At 44.6% G+C, this 14,030-nt stretch overlaps 1 protein-coding gene across 4 annotated transcripts; it reads left to right on the plus strand.

The window, feature by feature from the left end:
• The first annotated feature begins 4,470 nt into the window (after positions 1-4,470).
• Positions 4,471-12,441, plus strand: ncln (nicalin). 4 transcript variants are annotated; one of them, XM_037468785.2, is made up of 15 exons: positions 4,471-4,812; positions 5,482-5,672; positions 6,338-6,482; positions 6,652-6,746; positions 6,974-7,054; positions 7,158-7,261; positions 7,879-7,967; positions 8,213-8,352; positions 8,480-8,706; positions 9,210-9,297; positions 9,390-9,428; positions 9,667-9,830; positions 9,974-10,027; positions 10,171-10,249; positions 10,478-12,441. In XM_037468785.2, the coding sequence occupies exons 1-15, from the start codon at positions 4,638-4,640 to the stop codon at positions 10,538-10,540; spliced, it is 1,734 nt and encodes a 577-aa protein (XP_037324682.1). In that variant the 5' UTR covers positions 4,471-4,637; the 3' UTR covers positions 10,541-12,441. The 4 variants fall into 4 exon arrangements, with proteins under 4 accessions (XP_037324682.1, XP_037324683.1, XP_037324684.1 ...); XM_037468786.2 differs by having other exon boundaries at positions 9,670-9,830; XM_037468787.2 differs by having other exon boundaries at positions 8,480-8,658.
• Positions 12,442-14,030: the final 1,589 nt, after the last annotated feature.

Raw genomic sequence — 14,030 nt, forward strand, 5'->3', positions numbered from 1 at the left:
AGCCAAGTTCATTACATTAACAGCTCCGTCCCACGCTGCATACTTCTAACCTGCTGCAATTAGTTTTTTGTGTTTATTAGGCTGACAGAGAGGCAGCTTCTCGCTCAGCTGGGGGAGGGAGAGAGGGAGAGAGAGAGAGAGAGAGAGAGAGAGAGAGCGACCGGGTGAGGGAGAAGGTCAGAAGCGGCTCTGCGGGCACAGGCGTCCTTTGTGATGCAGCAGCAGGGCGGACAACAACATGACGGGGAGGTGCAGACGAGCAATGCGGGGCTCCTCCGGTGGGGGTCGAAGACGTGACGCAGTGAAGGGACAATGGGCCCCCGCCCACTGACCAAGAGTACTTTTAGGGACACGCAATAACAAAGTGAATATTGGACTCACATTTGTCAGGTGGACAAAAGAAGAAAAAAAAACCTGGCTCCAAACGACGTTGTTGTCCTGCATCTGATGGGTGTGTAAATAGGCAAGTCCTTTATAGGCCATAACTACTTTATAAGGTGATGATAAGTCAATTTTTAACGTTTACAGCTTGTACCGATGCCCCTCGTGGCCAATAAAAAAGAACAACGAGCACCTACTACATTGGATATAAAGTTTAAAACCCTACGACTGGTTTTGGTTTACCGGATAAATAACCAACAACAACAATCAACAGACAGACAGACAGACAGAAAGGCAGATAGATAGATGGAGATAATGCACTTAAATGATGTAAATAAAATAGCATTTCGTAATGTCTGTTATGGGAACCAAAGAACACGACAGACTGACAGGAAAGCCTTGGACAAGCTACTCGTCCTGCTTGCTGCTTACATTCCCAGCATTATGTAGAAAGTTATTGCCACACTCACACACACACACACACACATGTCTCCATTCATGAATTCCGCTCTGTTCTGCCCACTACCCATGTGCACAGTACACACAGTTCAGACGGTCAGTCCATGACTCGTTCGTTCCTCTTTCTCAAGCCTGGAGTTCCTAGTTTGCCACACATACTACTGTGAGATGCTCGTAAAGCAAAACAACAGCAATTTGAGAAAAGGGCCCTCGAACAGTGTTAATCAACCGCAAATCCCCCGGTGCAGTGGTTTAGAGACAATATGTACTCTACTGCTGTTCAACCGCTGGGGTGATACCACCAACTAATCTGAAGCAGCCACACATAATGGATCTGCTCAAAGCCTCCCAGAAATCATGGAAATAAGAGATAAAGACAAAAAATACTGAGCGCGAGGGAGGACAGAGTGTAAAGGATATGCAGTAAGAAAGTAAGAGGGAGATAACTGTAAGACAACGGCGAGGTAGGACCATCCCAGTGGCGAGAATGAGTGAGCGTCTCTGAAAGTGGATACGAAGGCGGATGAGCCCCGCCAACCTCCTCTGACCGCATTAACGAAACCTAATGGAACGGCTGGCTCCACAAGGCCTCGTCATCCATTATCTGACTGTTGCCCCGCGCAACCAAATAGGCTCACGGTCTCAGTGGCTGCAGCTCAGTTGCCATACACTATGGTCTTCCTTTTTCTTTGTCTGATTTCCAATGGCCTTAACACAAATGATTGGAAAGTACATACGTAAAGGAGCCAGGGAAGTATTGCCCTACACCAGGACTGTGGCCGCAAATCGAATGCGAATCAGCAGGAAAAGTTAAGTATGGTGATATTTTGTGTTGAGTCAGCCATTATCGCAGACCCATCATTACCTCGTCCTGTTGAGGGATCGACCACGGCTTTATGCTTCAGACTGAATCCTCCAGTTACACTGTGACAATTAAGTCTTTTTCTGGTATTAGCGTAAATGATTGGTAACTCCATTGTTTCAGGTGGTATCTTCCTTTGCTGTGTTGACCAGTTGTCCAAATTTGGTGATACATCTTCATTCGGGGCGTCGCATACCAGTCAGTGTCAGATTTTTCTCCATATATTATTTGGGTATAGGATCTAGAGAACAGTACTAGATTTGTAAAGCTAAATATTACGCGTGAACTGGAACCCAGAAAAAGAGACAGCTTACTTTATGTTCAGGCAGGGACAAAACAGGGAGATCAGGCAAAAAAAATCCAAAAGGGACACAGAGAAAAATCCTGGTCCAAACGGGAAGGCTGATTACGGAAGTAAAAATACGCCGCAGCGCTTATCAGAGTAAGAAATCTGGCAGGGACCAAGTGCAGGTGGACCAATATAAATAGCGAGGGACTAAAGAGAGAAATGAGCAGCAGGTGAGACAGGCGTGGAATTCCAGGTCAGGGGAATGAGGGATTGTGCTGAGTGGAGGACCTGAATAAACAGGAGAGCCGCTGAAACCAACAGAACTGATGATCAAAACAAACTAAAAAATGGTGCGGTTTGTGAGAGGATTCTTTTCTGAATAGCAATAATCAGCGTAATGGGGCTTGTGCCTGATGACATGTGCTTACTTGCTCAAAAAGTGTGAAAGTAGTGTGAAGCATAGCCCCTTGTTTCCTTTTTTCCAGCTTCTGCCCATCAACAAGGGGATTACACGGCGGGTGGTGTGTTTTAAGGCGTAAATAACCTGCTCCGTGGGTCTTGGTTAGAAAGCCCACCCTTGTGTGCTGATGGTGGTGCCTGTGTGCAGCCAGTAATCACTCCTCCCTACGGTGTATCTTTGGGATTCTTTGATTGTGACCTTGCCGTTGAGCGGTTTGAACACTTCAGTGCGGCCAGTGTTTGAGCAGCCAGCAAAATGACAGCATCCTCGGAGAATGACAAGGGGCAAAAAGCTAAAGGGGTGGAGGGGCTACTTACATAGGCATCCTACACAGAAATTGCTTACTTACTGGTAGGTAGATAATCTCTCGTTAATCCGCCGTACGACACACACACACACACACACACACACACACACACACACACACACACACTGACTGCACCTTTTGTGTGGTTGCACAGAGAAAGTGTTTTTCCGTGGCCGGGGGTCCGGGAGCAAAGGCTGGTCTGATTCAGGACATTCCCAGGAGCACTGGAAAGAAAATGAGGACACGGAACAGCTCGTGCATTGTCTGTGTGTGTGTGTGTGTATGTGTGTGTGTGCTCTTGAGTCTACACTCTAGTGCGCACACAGTCATGTTTGGATTATTTTATTTTTTGGGGGATGAAACGACATCAAGTATAAAACAATGTGCCTTTTTTGCTGAGCTGGTGAGGATTTGGGGATAACGGGGATGCTACGAATTTTGAGGAATCGCATTCATGTGACTTACGGCGGCCATCCGCACAAGAGGGTTTTTTCTGTTGAAACAACTGTTCTCTTTTACCGTTGTCTTCATCGGTGTGTTTTCCTTCAGCCAGACTGCCGGTCATGTGAGCGGATCTCCAAATGATCATTTCTTCCGTAATGTGAAATCATTACAATGAGCTTCAGCGTCCACACCAAATTGGTTTTGTGCTTTGTTTGCTGCTTGGCCTCTCTCACCAGCCTGTGCACGGATTACTCATACAAAAGGAAATAACGACGCCAAGGTCCATTAAGTGGGATGGCAGGACATCATATCAGCATTAATCTGCCACTTAGCAGAGCAGCCTCAGGAGGGGGAGACGGGGAGAGGAGAGAGAGCGAGAATAGGATTTTGAACTCCAACTGGTTGCAGGCGTTACATTTGTATTGGTGTTTTTTTATGATATAAAACTTTAATGAAAGCTCTCGTTACATAGTTAAAGGATTTAATATATCTAAGTGTATTTTCAAATATTGACTACATAAGAAGATGCATATAAATATTCAGATATGTTTGTCTTTGCTTTATTTTGTTAGGTAAACTCAACAAATGTCACAAAGCCAGAGATGAAGTTTACCAAATCTGGAACGTTAAACTTTCTCTCGTTTTAAATAAAAATGTTATGACCATGCCAAAAGCAATTGTAACAACAAAGTATTACAAATGTGTTATGTTTCATACAAATCACCAAGTCAAAGCTCTGACTGGTTAAGGGGGGTATTGAATCAGTTAATAAAAAGACAGATGGTCGAGCGGTTATCTTGGTATTCTTGATGTTACCTGTGCTCTTGACTCGAAGCAGCGGGTCGTGTCAGGTCAGGTCAGGTCTTAACCATCTGCTAAATAGAGGGGCGTCCATGGGATGTGATGGACTTATTTTTCAAACATACATTTTTATAACGTAATTAAATGCACACTCGTGCCCTGAACAGGAAAATAGAAGGAAAAGAAAATATTTGCTTTGATTGCAAGACTGATTACAAAAAGAAGGTGTCCAGCGCCATCTAGCGTCAGTAAATAGCACACCCTTTCGATTATAGCTGCCCTGGATGACTCCTGGAGGACCGCTGATTCAACGCAACTCAATTTTAAATGTATATATGATTGTGGAATAAATAACATACATGAAAACGTATTTTTTTCACAGAAAATCTTCTTCTTCTCCATTTTCAGGAAGTAACAACGATGTTGCGTTTGCTCTGGTCCCAGCGCATGGGGAGAGTAGCTGGTCGCTATTTGCCTGATCAGAATGATCTGTCATACGCTGAGGTTGAGCATAGCGGTTGGTTAGCTAGCTAGCTAACGCTAAAACAAGGGTCCCTGCCTGTCAGTTGCTGAACGCAGTGACAGCTGAACATATTATTCTAACTCTAGCTGTTCGCACAATAACATCGCCACAATGTTTGAGGAGGCTAGTGAAGTTTTCGATAACATGTTTAAGTCTTCGTTCCCCTTAACCTTCATTGTGTTTATCCCCGCGGTGTTGATCCTGGTGTCGCCGCTCCCGGCCGAGGCGGCGCACGAGTTTACGGTGTACCGCATGCAGCAGTACGACCTCCAGGGACAGCCCTACGGTGAGTCTGCTGTTTCTTCACTTTTTTGTATTACGCGAACTTCACCAGAAGCTAAAGCGATCGCCAACGTCAAAACTCGTAGCTGTCTGGAGCTAACCTTAAGCAACAATTCAATGCAGGCTAGCAGCAGCTAGCTTGGTGCTAATGTAGCTTAGCCTTGCTAGTAATGAAAGACAAGCTAACGTAAGTTAGCTCATTCATTTGGAGACAGTTTGGGTCAATTATGTTACTCCTTAAAATGATATCTGAACATCCCTACTACGTGTACTCGGTAACGCATTCCAATTTACGAGTATCGGTCTAATAAATGCTGTAATACGTTAGCAACATTACAAACGCAGTCAGTCTTAAATTCCAACGCCAACAGCATTTGTAAAAGCAGAAGTACGAATGGCTCTTTCTATCTCACGTCTTAGAGGAGGATTCATGAAAGTTACCTGACTTGACAAAAGGGATCAAGCAAACCTCAGCTCCTTGGTGTGTCTACAGAATGGATCAGAACCGATTGGACCCAGTCGGTTCCTATCCATTCTGTTTTAGCCTCGGCAGCGCAGTGGCTTTTCATCTTCGTGTCTAACCGTCTTTGTGCTCTAATAGCAGGATAAGGCATCTTGCTCTGTTCTCAGTTCTTGTTTCCCAGCTGATGTTCGTCGTGTCTCCTGCCCTCAGGTACCAGGAATGCCATCCTGAACACGGAGGCTCGTACTGTGGAAGCAGAGGTACTAAGTCGCCGTTGTGTTATCATGCGGCTGGCAGAATTCTCCTTTGAGGAGTACCAGAAAGCCCTGCGCCAGTCAGCAGGAGCTGTGGTCATCATCCTGCCCAAGAACATGTCTGCTATGCCCCAGGACATAGTGCAGGTGAGGACACTGAGATCAAAGACCTTCAATCTTTGCTCTTTCCACTTTATGAGTAAAGTCAAGTGCAAAGGAGATGGTTGGTGCAGTCAGTCAATGGAACGTGAGCTACAATTAGAGCCCAACATGAAGGAATATTTAAGCTGTGCGTGTATTGTTATCACACTAAAATGCACGGTACAAGTAATCATTGCTTATTCCATTATTGCAGTATCCAAATGCATAACCGGCAGTTTGCCATATTTTCAGCTTTTTCTTTCACGTCCCCAAGCTTAGTGGGACTCAAACAAAGAAAGGGGTTTAGATGTTATGATGTTATCCCACAAAACCCACTGCCCAGTTGTATGGATGGGATTATTAGATTAGTCCTTCTGGGGAGCACAAGTAGTGGGCACTTTATTACTCTTTACGTGACTAAATTCAGTTTTTGGTGAGTAATGGTAGTAACAAAAGGTTAATTTGCAATGCTGCTTCTCTCCTGCTTCCCAATGAGCCTGTCCCAAAATATGTGCTGTGTTTAATTTGCAGAGTTTAAAATATTTATTAAATAAAATAAAATGTACCCTTTTTAAGTTTGATTGGATCCATCAGCATCTTGAGCTAACAAACTGAGGTGTATGCCGGCGCTGGTTAAAACACACGGTTCCCCTCCTGTTTACCCTGTGCAGCAGTTCATGGAGCTGGAGCCGGAGATGTTGGCCACGGAGACCATCGTCCCCGTCTACTTTGCCATGGAGGACGATGAGCTGCTGTCCATCTACACCCAGACCCTGACCTCCTCCTCCTCACAGGGCTCGTTATCAGCAGCAGAAGGTATTTGTTCTCTCTAGATCGGACATGTGGTCGGGCTCAATGTGTCTTCTAGTCTGCATTATACGCCTCATTTGTACATTTATAATGAAAAGGCCATCCATGATTGGAAAGTTGGTAATGTGGTATTGGCAAGTGAATTCTAATGCTTTTTTTCTGTTGGTTTTTGTAGTGCTGCTGCACACGGCCACAGCCAACGGCTTCCAGATGGTAACCAGTGGAGCTCAGAGTAAAGCTGTGAGTGACTGGGCCATCACCAGTCTAGAGGTGAGTCACTTAAGCATAATCCAAGACTAATGTGCCACAACTGGCTGATAGGAACACACACATTTAAATTTTGATCATTATCTAAAGTTGATCATCACCTCTGGAGAACAGTTTGAGTCAGCGCTTAAATTTGAACACACGGAAAAGGTGTCTCCCTTCAGGGAATTAGGAGCTCCTGAGGTTGAATGTGACTGTAAGCTAATGGCGGCCTTTCTTTTATTGACCAGGGTCGTCTGGCTGGAGTCGGAGGAGAAGACCTGCCGACTATTGTGGTGGTCGCCCACTACGACTCTTTCGGAGTTGCCCCCGTATGTTCACAGCCCCTTACAAATAAGCCCATTTTACAGTTTTCTGAAGCAAAACTTGAATGCAACGGGAGGGTAAACCACTGTTTGTGTGTCTGGTTTCCAGTGGCTGTCGTACGGAGCGGACTCAAACGGCAGCGGGGTGTCCATGTTGCTAGAGCTGGCTCGTCTCTTCTCAAAGCTTTACACCTACAAGAGGACACACGCTGGGTGAGTGATGAGGACACCTTTCAAAGCTCTAAGAGGATCGGACGGAAAAAAATCGTGGCAGACTCGGATGTGCAGTTTACCGGGGTCTAAATAAAAATGAGTTGCATTTAAAAAAAAAAAGCTTTGATTTCTATTTTGCAGTCATGTTAAAGACCCCCTCCGCTTGGACTCATTTTATGCATTATATATAAGATGAAACAAAGTGGTCTTGAGTGCTGACATCAGTGGTTCATGAACGTAAGATCAAACCAAACCTTTTTGGCCCTCACATTTGTCCGGGTTAGAGTCTTACTTTAAATGCTTTAAGTATCTTGAACATCATCGGTGCACTCTGCCGGCCGTGAGGACTTAAAGCGGTCAATAATATGGTGCAGGCTCATTCTTATGTCAAAATGTAATCAGCCGTAGCTGAGTGGAAGGACTTGTGACCGAGTGGTTTGTGAAGGAGTAATGGACTCTACTGTTTTAATGCCGTGTGGCCGAAGTTTAACGTCAGCACTTCCCACCTGATTCGTCCATTTATATTTAACATTGTTGTTGTCATTTATCATCACCCATCCATCAGGATATTTCCCTTTTTAGATTTGACCTGTGTGTGAATCACGTTGTGTGTGCAGGTACAACCTGCTGTTCTTTGTATCTGGGGGGGGGAAGTTCAACTACCAGGGCACCAAGCGTTGGCTGGAGGACAATCTGGACCATACAGGTACTGATGGATTTGGTTCAATATGAAATTTGTTTGAACTATGTGCGTATTGTATTACAATAGAACCCATCTGGAAAAATAACACTATTTTCATTTGGTTTCTTAGTTAGATATTACTAGTCTTCTTTTCACTAAATACAACATTTGGATATTGATCTGTGTTTTAATGTGCCCCTTTTTCTTTTTTACCCCCTCGTATTTTTGAATTCCATTGATATATTCTATTGTATTCCCTCTCGTGATAGACTCCAGTCTGCTGCAGGACAACGTAGCCTTTGTCTTGTGTCTGGACACTCTGGGGAACGGAGACTCTCTGCATCTCCACGTGTCCAAACCTCCTAAAGAAGGGTCTCCTCAGTTCTCTCTACTTAAAGAGCTGGAGCTGGTAAGAACCTCGAGGCTCGTTACACCTCAGTCGCATTATTTTCCCATTCATGTCATTGTCATATCTCACTTAACCCATGTCATGTATTAGATTCCAGTGTATCATTTGGAACTGCATCTCCTCTCAGGTGGCCGCCAGTCAGTACCCGGAGGTCAAGTTCTCCATGGTCCACAAGAAGATCAACCTGGCCGACGACATGCTGGCCTGGGAGCACGAGCGCTTCGGGATCCGCCGTCTGCCGGCCTTCACGCTGTCCCACCTGCCCTCCCACCGCCTGGCTCAGCGCTTCAGCATCATGGACGTGCGGTCAGTGTCCCCCTCCTCTCGCCACGGAGCGGGAGAGCCCCCTGCTGGGTGGGTTCACTACTGCGAGTCTCCCAATCACCCCCAGGGAAAAGCGTTTCCATCCCCGCTGCCAGTCACCTGTGTTCATGTCATAGGCGTTGTTGTCGGCCCATTCCTCCCCATCTCTACCCCCCAGACACCCCCTCCCCCCTCCCCCCGGGTACACCTTCCACCGAAAAGACCGCTGTGAGGCCGCAGCCAGTGCATATTATACACCATTCCTGACCGTATTTATGAGAGCGTGAAGTTGTTTAAGCTTGGCTGTGACATCTTTTGTCTCCCCCCCCCCCCTCATTTCTCTGGCTGTTCTAACAATTTGAAACTTGAAACCTTTCCTGTCAGTTTATTTGATGTGTACTCTTCTGTCAAACTTTTAGCGTATCGGCTTCCCTGGGTTAAAATGGATCCTCTTTAATTGGTGCCCCCCCCCTTCTTTTGCTCAGCTTTTTGTCTCTGGGGACTCGTTCCACCGTCTCTTAACTGCCTGCACACGTGTGTTTGTGTGTTCACAGGCCTCATGTAGACGTGAAGAAGCTCAGCAGGAACACCAAGCTGGTAGCAGAGGCGCTGGCCCGGGTCATCTACAACCTCACAGACAAGGTAACCGCGCAGGCCCAGGGCGCAGGACACTGTCCCCTGTTTCCTGCCCGTGTTTTGACATTTCTGTCGCTGTGTGCACCAATGCGTCGCAGGGGGCTCCCGGGGACCTGCAGATCTTCACTGAACAGATGGTGAGTCGCACAACTACAAGGGCAGGGGGGGGGGGTTACCACTAGAGAGCCCACCAGTAGTAACCTATTTTTCATTTTCAAGATTACTGACACCATTATTATGCTTTTCATAATAAGAATTTCCAACGCACAGCTTTGCTGTAACGCCGTCCGTCACGGACCCCGACGGTCACATCCGGTGTGTAGCTCGTAATGTGCGCCGCTGTTGTGATGCAGTTTGCGCGACGTGTTGCGTCAGCAGGTGCAGGACGAGCAGCAGTCGGCGGTGGTGGACTGGCTCACGGCGCAGCCCCGAGCCGCTCAGCTGGTGGACAAAGACAGCAGCGTGGTGTCCACTCTGGAGTATCACCTCGGACACTACCTCAAGGACGTCAAGAGACACTACGTCAAAGCGGACAAAAGGTAGAGGCGGGTGACCTAGAAGTTCTTGAATGCCTCATGAATGACGGCAGAAAGTTCATCAATAAATAAATATGTCGTCTCAGACCGTTTCCAAGTCTCTCTCGTATCTAACGGCGACTGAACGCTCTCTGTCTTGTCCTCAGGGATCCAGAGTTTGTTTTCTACGACCAGCTGAAGCAGACTATGAACGCTTACAGGTAACGGCCTCCTCACCGCTGTCCGGGAAGCCCCCAAGGCCTCACTTAATTTCACACGTTTCTTTTTGTCCATACTACTGAAAGGCAATATTATGGGCTCTTTCTCTTTTTTTGATAATCCCCCTGTATTCCACTCACTCTAGAGTGAAGCCGGCTATTTTCGACTTGCTGCTGGCGGTCTGCATCGCAGCCTACTTAGGAATGATGTACCTCGCCATCCAGGTAAGTCACTATGCTCATGCAGCAAGCACTCTCTATTGTCTTTCAGGCTGTAACCAATGTTTTACAATAATGCTGCATCAGATTGCTTGGTCAGATATTTCCTCTGAGGAGATCAATGTGAGACTTAAATGATGATGTCGACATTGTTGATGTTCCGTGTCAGCTAGTGTGCGTCTTGAATGGTCTCAAATATATCATGAACTTTTGTCTCCTGCTCCCTTTCTGCAGAACTTTGGAGTCTTCTACAGTGTTGTACGTAGAATCACCCAACCCAAGACCAAGGTTAACTAAGAAGCATGAGGGGTTTTTTTGTTTTTTTTCCTCTATCCTGATCCCTCATTTTTCTTTTAACAAATCAAGGAACTTTTAGCAGTAGGTTGGCAGCTGCTGTTCTCATTATGGTGTTCAAAGCCAGCAGAATCCCTTCCATATCCTTCATCCTGATCCACAGACTCCGACGTCAGAGCCTGTCCTGCTGTCAACTTAATCCATTTGGTCTCACGCACCAGAATAATCAGGAATCATTTTTCAATCTTCCTGTCATCGTGAACACCGATGTCTCGTCATCCATTTCTAATGATCCCTGCGCCGGACATATTTCATTATTTCACTCTTGTGTGAAGCATTTGTCAACAACTGTGAGATCTAGATGAGATAAACTGTCCTCATTCCTCCTCCTCGGTGTAAAGTTTGAGGGTTCGTTCTGCCAAAACTGATGTCATGTGTTGTCTCGGGCAGCTACAGGGAGAAACCGACCAAGCAGAGTTTAGCCAAGAACTTCTTTTCAGATCACCCAACCTGGTTGCCATGGAGAAGTTTGAATTTGAATACTCAAATTTTCATAAAGACGTTCAAAGGTATTGGTAATGGGTTGTTTCTTACTGTAGTGACTTCCTCTTAATTCCAGTCTGTAACAACACCTATTGCGCAGTGAAAGACGTTAACAAGATACAAAACAATGAATTGTTTTTCTGCACAGAAATGAAATGCTTCGATTAAAATAGTAAAGAATGACCAGCGCAGGTCATGAGAGTCCAAGTTGATTTTTAATCCAGAGGCAACAACACTTGGATATCTCGGCGGTTGTGCTTTGCTTAACAGCAATCAGATTACAAATGATTTCCTGTCAATGGGCTAATTATTTCATATAATGGTGTATATGAACATTACATCCAGACGGATTTGGAAAAAAACTTCATTTTTAAATGCACATATTAAGAAATAGCTTTTATGGATAATAAGTAATTGTTTACATTATCCTCATTCAATTGCCTTGGTAGTGCATTTATTAGAAACACTGAATTCAAAATAATTCTTTGCCAAATTATTGTATGTATTAATCCCCCTAATCCTGTTAAATTAACCATGTAGAAATCTACAACAGATTACACCTTTTTAAGATTTCCCCTTTTGTGCCACATTTTCTGTAGATGGTTTTCTGTTGCTGTGACTTATTTTTAACATGAATGGATAAAACAAATCATGCTAAAGTTGACTGACCTTAAGACTCGTGTCAAAAAAGGTCATGCGCATCAAACATGTTTGTCTAATCGAAGCACAGGTGTGTGTTGAGTGTCAGATTACATATCAACACATGAGATAAGACTCCACACCTTTTCATGAGTGAAAAACATGTTTTGTTCAACGTGACCTTTTGCTGCCTGCAGCAATAATGTGATTTGACCTTATCTGATTTTTTTGTTTTAAGCCATGTCAAAATGCTGGTCCAGCACTGCACTATTTGTACACTGGACGTCTTAAAAATGGGCAATAACACAAAGGGGGTCAGATTAGATGGGGTCATACATCTTTAGCGCACCGAGATTGTTCATTTCATGAGATGTGGGTGTCTGTAAAATGAGTCCTGCAGTGTTTCCTTGAACTTTTCTCTGCCATAGTCTTGTTGTGGGTGAACGTTGTGTTTTTTGCCTTTCGATATTTTCCACTTTTTACTGCATGACCAGTGTCCTGCCCCCTTTTTTTTCCTCCTGTTTTTTATATTACCAACGTGAGGGAAATACTGTGTGGTACATAAGAATTTTTAATTTATTGAAGCTAGATTTCATTTATGCACTGAACTGAACTCTCCTCTGATCTGAACTCCATTTGGCCTCATCCACAACACTTGATCTTCGCAATGAAAAGGACATTGGTTGTGATTTAAAAAATAAAAAAAATCACAAGGAAAGCGACTTATTTACTGACATGTTTGGTTTTATTATGGGAAAAAAATGAAACTAACATTGGCTGAATGGTATTAAAATAGCATTTCAAAAGAGAAAATAGGTCTTCGATCCTGTGGTCAGATTTGGAAAGGTCAATAACAAAGTTGTCAACTTGTGCCAATTACAATAATTAACAATCAAGAAAATGTCAGAAAATCCACTTTAAATGAACATGTCTAGTTACATTTCTTTGCAGAAAGTCATAAAAATTCCCCAATTCTCCTTTTCCGAATGTCCTAGAGAATACTAATATTAATAAATTACAGTGCAATTTAGAAGAAATACCGGCAGGGCTTTTTCAGCCCGTCACTCTACAAGCCCTCCTCTCTGCTCTTCACCAGCTCCCACGAACACTTACGTCTAGTAATTTTGGACGGACGTTTTGGCACAATCAAAGCACTCAATGAAAATACTTTGTCATAATGGAGGGAAGCCTGCAAGTCTGGTCAGGTGGAAAACTTGCAACGTCATAATACTCGTGCGCCAATGATCACGTCATCGTCACTCCCTGCTCTCCTCTCAGCCGACGTTAGTCCATTCAAATGGGAAAAGGAGGCGTTCAGACACTAGACAGCAGGTAATCGACTGTGCTCGAACAAACCGAGTCGTCCGACTGAGCTGGGCGACGTGTTTCCAACATTTTGGACGTTTAAATAAGAATCAGCGAAATAAATACAAAGAGAAAATGAATTCAATTTTGAGATGGGTCTAGGTAGCAGTTGGGGGTGTGTGACGCGGCTACGATGTAATTCACATGTGACCGATTGATTCGTATCTGATGCTGCGGCTGCTTCAAGTAAAAGTACTTGCGATGCCAATTTACAAAATCCAATTATCCGTAGAACCTCGTGTGGATTTACAGAATTGACCCCACGTTGTTTTAGAAACTAAATATTGTATTATGATGCATTTCATCACATCGCCCGCCCCCTCAAAGTTGCTTGTCCACACGTGGCATCGCGGGACAATGTGGCTCAGCAGCAGGACAGTTGGGGAGAAGCCGAAAGGTGCTCCTTTCGCACACAGACCCAAACCAGACTAGAGGTAGGAGTAGCATCGAATCCTAATCACAGGTCTCTATCATCCGTCACAGAATCACAGGACGATATCAGTGAGTCTGTTTCTAGTCGCAGGGCTTTAACTGTCTGATCCATTAAACACAGCAACCAGTAGTGCGGTACCTTGACCAGTAAAATGAAGGTGAGCCTGAACACAGGCTGAAACTGGAAGAGGGTTGAGAGCAAAGCCAGATGCTTGTAATGTAGAGGAACAAAACCCCACTCCCCCTCACCGACTTGTACACAGCAGGAAAAAAAAACAAAACAAGACAGGAATTCCAACAGTGTTCTCAGAGAAAAAAGAAACAAAAAAACAGCAGCAATTCCCAAAAAGAAAAAAAACAACGATGATAATCTAAAATACAGCAATAAAAGTTAATAGTTTAATATAAAATTTAAGAGTTATTTGTAACTCCCCTCATGTGCTGATTTGGGGATCGTGGAAGACAAACAGATTAACTAAAGCAGCGCGACATCTGCGGCCCGCTCCAGCAGCAC

Source organism: Pungitius pungitius, chromosome 7, assembly GCF_949316345.1.
Source record: "Pungitius pungitius chromosome 7, fPunPun2.1, whole genome shotgun sequence".
Taxonomy (NCBI): domain Eukaryota; kingdom Metazoa; phylum Chordata; class Actinopteri; order Perciformes; family Gasterosteidae; genus Pungitius; species Pungitius pungitius.